At 39.7% G+C, this 12858-nt stretch overlaps 1 protein-coding gene across 1 annotated transcript in view; it reads left to right on the top strand.

Annotated features, from left to right (window-relative positions):
* The window catches only part of map1b (microtubule-associated protein 1B), a 28691-nt gene extending 16674 nt beyond the window's left edge, over window positions 1-12017 (top strand). Inside the window, exons 5-7 of the mRNA XM_014006608.1 lie at window positions 1167-6318; window positions 6416-6645; window positions 9385-12017. Of these exons, the coding sequence (XP_013862062.1) occupies window positions 1167-6318; window positions 6416-6645; window positions 9385-9540 (5538 nt within the window). The 3' untranslated portion in view covers window positions 9541-12017. The remainder of the gene's footprint in view (window positions 1-1166; window positions 6319-6415; window positions 6646-9384) is intronic.
* The last annotated feature ends 841 nt before the right edge of the window (window positions 12018-12858 follow it).

Genomic DNA, 12858 nt, shown 5'->3' with positions numbered 1-12858 from the left:
GGATGGATGGATGGATGGATGGATGGATGGATGGATGGATGGATGGATGGATGGATGGATGGATGGATGGATGGATGGATGGATGGATGGACTGTGTCAGAAAGTTAAATAAAGTAGCAACCATGTTATTAAACTACCTTAACAGGAAAACTGTTTATTACAGCTACAATGCAAAAAAAATCCATGCGATATATTTTACCCACTTCCTACCTTTTGGTCACATGGGTCATTGGTGACCATATGCAGCAGTCACTATGCAAAGGGGTGGAGTGGGGAGGGGTACACCTTAAGCTGTTCACAAGTCCATCACATGGACACAGAGACAAACAACAAAATTCACTCTCTCACTCACATCTAGGAGTTACTGATGAGCCCCGGAGAGAACCCACGCATGCCAGCATTGATACTTAAATGATAGGAAGTTTTTTTTTACACAAAACGTACACATGTGTCCAGGGGTGTAGCACCAAATTCTGGGCCCTGTACACTCTTGATGTCAGTGGGCCTCTATCCATGCCAAAAAATAAAATCAGGACTTCCGTGGACCCCTCTCCCTTCTTGGGCCCTGGGTACTCAGGTCCTCCACCCCCCACCCCCACTTCCACGCCCATGCATATATCTTTTGAGAATGTTTCTCACAAAAAGGATTTTCACATTTAACCCTTTAACAACCATGGTCCAACCAGTTAACCCTTTAACTACAGATGGTTCAACCAACCAGTTAACCCTTTAACTAATGATGGGTCCATCAAACACCAGTTCCCCTTTAACTTCTGATGGGTACAACTAACCAGTTAACACTTTAAAAACTGATGGTTTCAATCAGCCAGTTTATCCTTCATCTAATAATGGTTCCAACCAACCAGTTAACCAAATGGGACAGAAAAACCTTTTAAATTAATTCTTACCACTTGCTAGAAGTAAATGTTGATCTACCACTAAGAACTGTACTTATTTATACCTTTATATTATTTTTATTACAAACTAAACATACATGTTTCTGGATATTTAGCATAAGAACAGAAATAATACTTTACAGGATCCATATAAAACAAAAGGCCCCGTTTAGAGGAAAAAATATTTAGGAATCACTAGTGTATGGTGAATCATTTTATAAGATGTCAAATATTCATACATAGTTTGTTTTGTGTGTGTGTTTTGCACAGATTGGTGAATTGCTCAGCACCATTCACCCAGCGAACAAAGCCAACCTTACACTGTCCTGCCCTGAACAAGGAGACTGGAAAAACTCCAACTTGGACAAACACAACCTGCAAGACTTCATTAACATGAAACTCAATTCCACTCTCATCCTTCCTGAAATGGAGGGCCTCTCCGAGTTCACCGAGTATTTATCAGAATCAGTAGAGATCCCATCTCCTTTTGACATGTTAGAACCTCCAACCTCAGGTGGATTCCTCAAACTCTCCAAACCATGTTGTTACATTTTCCCTGGTGGCCGAGGTGACTCTGCTCTCTTTGCTGTAAATGGTTTCAACATGCTCATTAATGGTGGCTCAGACAGGAAGTCATGCTTCTGGAAACTGGTGAGACACTTAGACCGGGTGGACTCCATCCTCCTGACACACATTGGCGATGACAATCTTCCAGGTATTAACAGCATGTTGCAGAGGAAGATTGCTGAGCTGGAGGAGGAACAATCTCAGGGTTCAACAGCTAACAGTGACTGGGTGAAGAACATGATTTCTCCAGATATTGGTGTCGTGTTTGTGAATTTTCCTGAAAATCTGGATAACCCTGAACCTAATTACAGGGTGCGGAAAAATGTCGAGGAAGCGGCAATCACCCAACAGTTTCTAAACAAGCTAAATTTGAGGATTGAGCCTTTGCAAAAACCTGTAGGAAACACTATAGAACCAATCACACTTTTTCAAAAAATGGGAGTCGGAAGGCTTGAAATGTATGTGCTTAACCCTGCAAAGAACAGCAAAGAGATGCAGCACTTTATGAAGCAGTGGACAGGAAGTGAAAGGGACACTACTTCCATTCTACTTCCAAATGGTAAAGAATCAGAGTTTCCTCTTTCCTACTTGACTTCTATTGCTTCACTAATTGTGTGGCACCCTGCAAATCCCTCAGATAAGGTTGTGCGAGTCCTTTTCTCAGGAAATGCCACCCAAGATCACATCTTTGAAGGCTTAGAAAAACTAAAACACTTAGATTTCCTGAAACAGGCAGTTGTCACTCAACAAACTTTGTCCTCTAGTTTGCCATCAACACCAACACTTAAGCAAACAAAGATGAAACACAGAACAGACAGCAAAGAGAGCCTCAAGTCCACCCCAAAGCCATCGCCAATCAAAAACATCCAAAAGAGTTCAAAAGAAGAAATGGCAGATAAGGCTAAGACAGATGTAGAATCGGCTCAAGAGAAAACAGAAAAGCTTGAGAAAAAAGAAAAGGTTCTGCTAAAAAAAGCAAAGGTACCTGAAAAAGAATCCAAAGCTAGGACTGATCAAACCAACCAAAATGAAACGCCGGACAAAAAGTCAGAGGCAAAACCCAAAATCGAAAAGCTTAAAAAAGAAGCCAAAGTTTCAGTGGACAAGAAAAAGGAAGTTAAAAAAGAAGTTGCAAAGAAAGACGTTACATCCAAACACGAAGCTCAAAGGGATGAAAAAGTCAAGAAAGATGAGGCAAAAAGAGTTGTGAAAAAGGATATCAGAAAAGATTCACCAATGAAAGAGAAAAAAGAAGAGAAGAAAGAACAAAAGAAAGATGTTAAAAGGCCCTCTAAGGATGTGAAAAAGACCACCAGTGTAGGAGAAGAAAAGAATCTTAAACCAAAGCCGCTGAAAAAAGAAGACTCCTCAAAAAAAGATTTAGGAGTTCCATCCAAATCGAAAGATAAAGGAAAGTCAAAGGTGCTGAAGAAAGAGACAAAAGTAGATGGCAAACAAATAGCAACCAGTGCAGTCAGTGTTGCAGAAGATTTAGAAGCAGAAAGATCTTTGATGTCCTCACCAGAAGACCTCACCAAAGACTTTGAGCAGCTCAAAGCTGAAGAGTTGATTGAAGGTGAGGCAAATGTAGAACAAAATGAGGAAAGAGAGGCATCATTGATCCATGACGAGCAAATAACACAAATCAAAGAGTCACCAGAAGCATTAGAGTCTGTGGATGAGGGTATAACAACAACAGAAGCAGAGGGAGACAACGAAGAGACTCCAGAAGAACAAGTGCTCAAGGAAAAACTTACCGATGGTGTTGGTGAGAGGTTTGAAGATGAGGGCACTGTATTAGAAGAAACTTCAGAGGGAGGGGATTATGAAGAGAAGGGAGAGACGGAGCAGGTTTATGAACCACAAAGGGTGGAAGCAGATCAGGAGAGTGATCTTACACAGTTTACGAATGAGCATGAAGTTAAACATGATGAACCAAAACAAAGTGATAATGTGAAAAACGATGATGATGATGTGACATGTACAAATGTAGAAGAGAAGCCTGTAAGTTCTAAAGAAACAGAAAGGTTGAATATTATAGAATCAACCTCACCTAAAGTGTCCTCACCAGTTTCTCCTGCTGCATCTATCCATGATGAGGTGTCTCCAGCTGGCTTTGAGAATTCCACAGCTTCAGATGAAGACAACAGAGCTGAACCCCATGAGGAGCCATTGTGCACATCTGGCCACACACAGTCCACTACTGAAGTTACTACTGTACCTACTTCAATGGATGAGATGTTGACTCCCAGGAATATTATGAGTGATGAAGCCAATCATGAGACAGGAGCTCCTTCAGGGGATGTTGGCAGATTTGCAAAATCTGCATCAGGAGAGTTTGATAAAAAGCTCTCTCCACTTCAGGCTTTTCCAGGATCAAGTCACTCTGATGCCACAGAAGGCCAGAACTATGACCATTCTGCTTCTACAATATCTCCTCCGTCATCTTTAGAAGAGGATAAATTTGGTAAAGAGTTTCCCTTTACAGGAACAGTTGAGGGATTTGCCACTGCTCAAGAGTCACACATTAAAAATGAAGCTAACTCACCTGAACTTGAGTCAAAATCCCCAACATCACCTCTTGTTTGTTCTCCCTCGATGGAGTCTAAGGAAACTTATGATCCTCCATCAATGTTGGCTGCTCCAATAGAACTGTCATCCACACTGGCTAGTTGCACTCTAGCAAGAACTGATGCTTCTAAGTGCCCAGATGACATGCCAGTGGAAGGAGCTGATTCACCTCAGTCCTCTGGTCACACCCCTTACTATCAGTCACCAGTGGAAGAGAAAGTGGGAGCTGTACCATTTGTGTCACTAGCAAAGTCACAGGGTCCAGTCATTGTGGAGGTCACAAGTGATAAAGAAGAATCCACTGACATAGTTACCCCGGAGCCAAATGAACCAGAACTAGAACATTGTTCCCCAGTAGAGAGGGTAGTTTCCCCTCCGAAAAGCCCACCACTTGACTCTGAATCCTCAATGAAGAAGGAGGCCTTGTTTGATATGGAATCAAAGAAACCTGTTGAAAATATCCATTCAGTGCTTTCCCCAGCTCCACTGGCCAAGCATGAATCAGACACCAATCCTTTTGCAAGTTTTAAAGAAGAGAGTAAAATGTCTATTTCTGAGGGTACCACATCAGACAAGTCTGGAACTCCACTGGAAGAAGTAGTGGCAGAAGATAATTTTTCACATCTAGCCTCAGCATCCACAGCCTCGTTGGCCACCAGCTCATTTCCAGAGCCAACAACTGGCTCCTCTCTTCATGCTGAGGTGGGATCTCCTCACTCAACAGAGGTAGATGACTCATTGTCTGTCTCTGTGGTCCAGACCCCAACAGCCTTCCAGGAGGCTGAGGGATCACCAACTAAAGAAGACAGTCCAAGGCCAATGTCCATTTCTCCAGAAATCTCACCTAAAACCAAATGCAACACACAGGATAGTAAATCCTCAGAGCATTCTGCCATGTCTGTAGAGTTAGGCCAAGACTCCCCTGATCACTCGTTAGCACTGGATTTCAGCAAGCAGTCTCCAGAGCACCAGTCACTGGGCAGTAACTCGCATGCTACAGAAAATGGACCAACTGAGGTCGACCATAGTCCCTCAGATGGAACAGATGCAAGAGCATCAAAAGAGTTGAAACCTGCCATAGAAAGTCCTGTGCTTTTTGAAGAGAGTGATTTAGTCTGTACCACTTCTGCATCTCCATCCGATGCATCTCAGTCCACACCATCTGTTACAACCCCATGTCAGATAACAGAGGTCCCCCACACAGCTGTGGAACAGACAGATAAATCTCCAGTCACCCCAAAGGCATCATCTCTCACCCTCTCTCCCCATTCCAATGAGCCATCTCCAGTTCTAGGAGGCCCTATAGTCAAAGACGGTACCAGCCCCATCTCACTGTCTGAGAGCACAAATAAATCTGATTCATGGCAGAAATGTGACAATTCACCCTCACCTCCTAAAGCTTCTTCCCCATCTGCGTCTTTTGATCTTTCAAAGAAAGATACACCTTCCCCTGCAAAGGAGACTAATCCTTTTAAATGTGAAGATTTTATACCGGAAAAAGAATCTCCTGTGAGTCCTAAACTTCCTTCACCGTCACAATTAGCCTTTTCCACTGATCAAAACAATCACAATTCTCCCTGTGGCTCAAAAGCACCAGACACCACAAAGAAGAGTCCTTGTGCTTTATCTAAGACAGACGTTGACCTATGTCTTGTCTCTTCTTGCGAGTATCGCCACCCCAAGACTGAATTATCACCATCTTTCATTAACCCTAACCCTCTAGAATACTTCATCAATGAAGAAAATGCCACTGATGACAAGAAGCCTCTGGCCAAGTCAGGGGGAGGGCCTCCACCTCCAGGAGGTAAGCTCTCTGCCAAACAGTGTGAGGATACCCCGCCCACATCCATCAGTGAGTCTGCTCCCTCACAGACAGATTCAGATGTACCACCTGGGACTGAAGAGTGCCCCTCTATCACAGCGGATGCAAACATAGACTCTGAAGATGACTCTGAGACTCTGCCTACTGACAGAACTCTGACCTACAGGCAGGCTGATCCTCCTCCAATGGCACTCAGGGACACGGCTCCAACTTCAGGCACCCATGATGTTTGTATGGTGGACCCAGAAGCACTAAAGGCAGAGGAGAACCTTCACAATACTAACACAAATGGTGTAGACAAGTCCAGTAAGAAAAAGCTCTCAAAGAAGTCCTCATCACCAGCTAGGAAGACTGGTCCGTCAAAAATCAAGGACTCAAAGACTGCTTCTCCAAAGAAGGGGGTTGGAGAAGGTAAAGATGCCAAAAATGCGACTAATACCTCTGCTTCCAAAGGTGTTAAAAGTGAGTACATTTTAGACTATGTTGGTTTTGTCATTGCTGCCTATCGTTACCAGACATTTGTTGAAATGGTGTTGTAAAGCAAATCTATGTTTTGCAGACACTGGAGGTGGAAAAGCGTCATCTCTGTCCAACTGTCCTCCTATGTACATGGATTTGGTTTACATCCCCAATCACTGCAGTGCCAAAAATGTGGATGCGGAGTTCTTCAAGCGTGTCCGATCCGCTTACTTTGTTGTCAGTGGCAATGACCTGACAGCTCAGGAACCCAGCCGAGCTGTCCTTGATGCTTTACTTGAAGGAAAAGCCCAGTGGGGAAACAACATGCAAGTAAGTTTTAAATACTAGTGAAAGTATTATAAGTCATTGAACATTTAGAATTAAAAGCTAAAGTTGTTTTTTATTTTACAAGAATCCTGACTCTTCCTTTTTGTCAGTATCTCCTCCGAGGTTTTAGAGTACTATAAAGTTTGACATATCTAACAAGGTTGTTAACATATGTGACCCATCATATCGAAATAAGGATTAAGTCAAATTTGGTCARAATGACCTAATTACATTTTCAGATTCTTGGCTTTAAAAGCTACATTTTGATACCTGAATCATTCTGATACCAAAATTAAATCCATATATTTGACTTAATTTGTTTTGTTAGTTACAATAATACATAAATATTTGGTCTGAATCCTAATTTGATGTCATTTTAATGCGGAAGTTTTGATGTCCTTATAAAGAGGAAACTTCAAATTATATTTAAATATTGACAATTCCCAGCTGGAAAGAAACAAAACTTTGCTAGCTCACAGGGAAAATCTCAAAATTTTAAGGCATTTTTCCTCAAAATCAGTTTTTTTGTTGCTACTGCTCAAAAATGTGCTTCAAAATTTTGTTTTATAATTATATTTCAGACAGTTCATTCTAATGAGACATTGATAAGGCATTTTTTCATTATATTTTGACAAAATGCAATTTTTGCTAACATTTTAGTCAAAACACTATATTTGCCTATTTCTTCATATACCACTTTTGGACTTAATCCTCATTTCGATGTGACGGGTCACAAATAACTAGAAGCACTCGGAGAGTGCAAACCTCCGCCAAGACCAATTTCCCCATCCTGTAATGGAGTTAATGTGCAAAAGCAGAGATGGAAACGTTTGCCGAATAGGTTCTGATGTAGCGAACATTTAAGCAGGCAGTATGCACAGGATTTCTTCTCGGTGGAGTCGTGTGAAAACAAAAATCAGATTCGTCACCCGATGTTATTCATCGTCAAACTGGTCTGGGATTAAGTTCCTAAGTTTTCATCAGTCACATACCACCGTGTAAAACGTTTTTTTTTTTTATGAGTTTGTAATGGTTTGACTCTCTTTTTAAAGTGCTTACTGGTACAGTCGGCTCATGAAGCGAGTGTTTTTTAAATGTTTATTTATTTATTTATTTATTTATTAAGTGAGTGATTGAAGCAAAATACAGCATGTGAGCGCATTCAGCACAAACACTCCCACGAACTTCAGAGCAATCACACAAGAAAGTTCTTATGTGGAGGGGACACCAGGTTGATCAGCTGTTCCGAACAGTCCAGGTTTGGCTTAGCTGCAGCAGGACCCTCCTCCCGCTGTCGGTGTCCTGTTATTCCTGTAACATGAAGAGAATCTCATTTCTTTTTGTACATCTCCAGACAGCATGTAACATCGCCAGAAGTAGTTGATAACAGAATAATCACAACTTTCCTGATAATAGACATACTGGGATGTGTAGTCCCAGCGAGTTTGCGACTTGTACTTCCTGTTTTGTACAGGCATGCGTGTGACGTAATGACACTGCGCAGCCCTACTGATTCGCTTGAATTAAAAGAAAAAAATTCCTGTATCTGCAGCGTGATCCGGAACATCATCAAAATTTAGTGGTGTGTTCCTTGGGCCAGTACCCACGTGTGGTAAAAATGTCATAACAATCCGTCCACAAGTTTTTGAGTAATTTTGTTCACCAACAGACAGACAGACAGACAGACAGACAGACAGACAGACAGACAGACACGACTGAAGACATTATCTCCTCCCCTTGGCGGAGGTAATAACCTTTCTGTACTTTTTAAATTACTCTTGGGCACTGCAGTATATAACAGATTTATAATGCTTTAAATTAGTTTCTTTAAATCATATTTTATGTAGATCATATATTCAAAAGTACTAAATGAATCCATAAACCCAATCAATAAAACCAACTTACCAAAAACCTGACTTTTATGACCAAGAAAGTGGTGTTGTTTAGCAGTAGCATGTATTGCACATTGTGATTCAAATGCTTTATTGAACTGCACTGTGAACAAGTAAAATGTTGGACTATGTTTTTCCTTTACCTGTGTGTGTAAACGTGCACGTGTTCATTTGGCTATGATGTAAACAAGTCAAATCTACAGTATTTTGCAGCTATGAAGCCAAAATCTGGAGTGGTAATGGCTGAGTCATACCCAAAGCACACTCCATGTTCTACACATTCTGCAATATCTTTGCTTAAAACTTTAGAAATAACTATTGAAGTCAGATGTGTTTATCTGTACTTGAAATATCCTATTAACCACTGGGCAGATCTTATTAAATTTTCAGAAACTAATCACTGAATGTTTACCCATAATTATGACTAACTGTTGGGGTCATCCCAATTCAAGATGGTTGCCAACTTGAATTCATTTGTTAACGTATTTAATGGCTATAATTCAGTTAGTTTTACAAATATTGATATCAAATTTTGTGTGATTGTAGTTTGGTCACCCACAACATATGTTCTAAATGCTAAAAGACTGCATAAGATTAAATATAACTTTTTCGAGGATTAACCAAAATTGCTATAACTCTGGCATGAAAAGTGGTGGACGATGTGCATTTCCTTATTTAAAATAAACATTATACAATATTGTAATGGCTACATGATTTTTTATACACACAATTATATAACATGACTAAAAAACAGTATTATTGGCAAAGAGAACAACATGTTTTAGTTTTTATTGTTATTATTATTTTTTACACAATCCAAAACCAATTTTTTGGTACTTTCTGTTTTCAGGTCACTCTAATTCCAACCCATGACACGGATGTGATGAGGGAGTGGTACCAGGAGACTCATGACAAGCAGCAGGAGCTGAACATCATGGTCCTGGCGAGCAGCAGCACAGTTGTCATGCAGGATGAATCCTTCCCAGCTTGTAAGATAGAGCTGTAGCCCAGTTTGGCAAGATGTCAGGAAGGAGTGTATACACACACAAAAACAAACCATGTAGCAAAAGCCTAAAAAGAGACACATTAAAAAGAAAACTGATGTTTATTTGTTTATTTGATAATAGGGTTAAAGGAGGGGAGAATTTAGACCAGCATATCCATGATTGTTCCATTAAGAAGGACCCAGTACAAAAACAATAATATATTTATTTCCTCTTGAGTCAATAAAGACTCTTCAAACGCAGACTCTTCAGTTCTGAAATGACAGCTCTCATCCAGAACAAATGCTGAAACATAACTCCTTCTGTAACCGCCTTAGGGAGTCAAAATGAATGTACAAGATGAAGGTAACTAAACATCCTATCAGTGGTGGGCACAGTTCTACCAAATGGCTAAAACGCTGATAGTAGCACAAATTTTCATTTAGCGCATTAGCATTTTTGCTAAATTTGTAAACATTGATCACAACTTCCGATAAATTGTAAATTTTTTCATTTCTCTTGCTGTTTTGTAAATTTGCAGTTCAATAAAGCTCATCAAAAAATAATAATAAGTCGAACACTGTATGTAACAAGAAGTGATTAGCTGAAGGGATGCTATTGGCTCACTCTGTGTTCGTGATGAAACGTGATTGGTCAACGCTGCGGTGAGAAAGTGAAAACAGTATTGTGAATTTCTGCACGCTTCCACAACATTTGCTGTGTAAAACTTGTTTTTCATCATTTTTTGTGTAAGTGTGTAGCATCTTTGTGTGCCCACCTGTGTTAGACGGGGCTATTTCTGATTTGGATTGGTCAAATCACCACAAATTTTCCCATCCACCTACAAATCTAACCAACAGAATTAAACAACAGGTTTGTGTCAGTCTCACCAGTCTTCAACTGGAAAGGGAAGAAGACAAGTGATACAGACTGAGTTTAGTTTCACGTTAGCGGAGCTAATATTCTTGTTTAATGGACTGGTGGTTAGTGACGCTGACTTTGGTAAGTTGTGCCCACCACTGTACTCAACATGACCTTTCATGGGGAGAAATGATAATTGTGATCAAATAGATGGTTGTTTGACAGTGATGAGCATCAATACGAAGCTTCACATCTTATTCATCATGAACATGTTAAAGTGCTGCTACTATTTAACCTTTCCTTTGAAATGGCTGAGTTTATTTACTATCCAGTTAATGTCTGATTTAAGTTGCAGCTCATGTTTTAGAAATAGTTTCAAAAGTTCAATTCAAGTTATTACACTTTGCACAAAGAAGTTCATAGCACTCTCCTTTGCCTTTGTATAAAAAAAAGTTTTTACAGATTGTAATATCTGTAAAGCCTTTTTAAAATACTGCCTTTCATTTTAATTTATGTGCTTTCTTTACATATTTTAAGGTGTTTTTTAAAAGAAATGAACTCAACCTTATTTCTTATAGCTGTTTTTAATGTAAACAACAATGGGGAGCTAGTATTTCCCGATGTAAAGCTGGTGAAGCAGGATATTTTCCTAAACCTTAAAATGTCTTGTTTTTTCTAAAAACATTGTACTATAATTATAAAGAACATTGTGGCTGGTCAAGTGGTTGGGAGACATGCCTGTGTTTTGCTATGCCACTTATATTTGTCTGTTAATGAGGGTTTTGCTCATATTTGCATTCCGAACAACACGGCAGCATAGGCATATTTTAAATGTTACTCAAGTTATGTATGATTTCTGCAAGCTGTGCCATGATGTATGTATTCCGCATAAATTCTGATGAACGCCTGTGGCTCTGAGGTCACAGGAAACTTGTTCAAATACAGGCTAATGCTAAAAACCTTGCACCAGAATGACAACAAAGCAGCTTCTGGAAGGAGCGTAGTCTTCTGAGAGGTCAAGCTATGTAAAAACCAAAACGAGACTCTTTTAAAGAACAAACACGGCTCATACCAAAACCAATGCTACAGGGGCCTCAAATCAACTTTGACAGGCAACCTTCTGGAGAGACATTCAGCAAACCACCACACGACGATTACAGGCTTCGGTGTATTTTTTGGTCTGTTTAAAGGAATTTCAGTGGCTTTTTCTGAAATGACGTCAAGTGTTCATGATACCACCACAGACTAGTTTTCCTGCAGAAGAATCTCAAACACTCACAATAAATTTACACTCTCACTGAACTGATATTTCTCTTTTCTCTGCCTTCTGTCTCTACTCTTTCTCTGACTATTTATCTGCCTTTCCCTCCTCCTCACCTTTCTCTTGGGAGAACTTTATTAACATTTGTCTGCAGCGATGTGGTATATTCGTCTTGTGGTCTTGCATCTTCTCTTCCCTTAACCCACCTACCAACACATACATATGTAACCTATAGTGATTAGTTTTGAGTGGAAATGTTTCCTGTAGTGCTTTCTGATGTTTGTGTGCAATACATCCTCTACTGTAGCCATATGGCAGATCTAATGTAAGAGTAACCACTACTAAAGGACAGCCACAATAAAATCTGTTGTGAACAAATTGTGACTGACCTTGACTTTTTTTTTTTTTGTCCATGTATAAACTCAGTTGTGTCTGAGTATTTCCTCAAAGACTTGTGGAGTTTAGACTGTGAGCTTGATATCAGCCTCCTGTCTATAATCCTGTTGGTGATCACAGTTTTCTAAAATTTTAGAGAAATTATTTGTCATTAGATTGAATCAACATTGATTGATTGAATTATCGAAAAGCACGATATCTTAAGCAGTAGTAAGTATGGGTTTAGAGATAAAAAATCCACATCAATGGCTCTTATGGAATTTATGGAACAAATAACAACCGCTATCGATCAAAAACAGTATAGTGTTGGTATTTATGTAGATTTAAAGAAAGCATTCGACACAATTGATCACAGTATTCTTCTAGAAAAATAAAGAAAATATGGTAGTAGAGGTTCTGCACAACAATGACTATATAGTTATTTGGAAGACAGGAAACAGTTTGTACAAATAAGATCTAAGCTTAGTATATTGCATGTGGAGCCCCTCAAGGCTCTGTACTGGGGCCTAAGTTATTTATTTTATATGTGAATGACTTAGTAAATGTGTCAGGACTTGTGACATGTGAAAGGGAACTCTGACTAGCTGTAAGACATTATTTGATAAACATTTACTTCAACTATGAAAATGAGACTGTAAAAACACTGTAGGCTTATACATACATAGTTATTATTAGTCATGTGTGTACATACAGTATAAATATATGAAACAGTTTGGCAACCACTGGTCCACAGTAACGTTTTTTTTTTTTTTTGTGATTAAGATGTACCTGGTGCAAAAGAAGCTCACCTGGATCAGGTCTGTCTACATTCCAACCCTCACCT

Source organism: Austrofundulus limnaeus, unplaced genomic scaffold, assembly GCF_001266775.1.
Source record: "Austrofundulus limnaeus strain Quisiro unplaced genomic scaffold, Austrofundulus_limnaeus-1.0 Scaffold36, whole genome shotgun sequence".
NCBI classification, from domain to species: domain Eukaryota; kingdom Metazoa; phylum Chordata; class Actinopteri; order Cyprinodontiformes; family Rivulidae; genus Austrofundulus; species Austrofundulus limnaeus.
The sequence above is the reverse complement of the archived record's forward strand: the minus strand, read 5'-3'. Positions and strand labels throughout refer to the sequence as shown.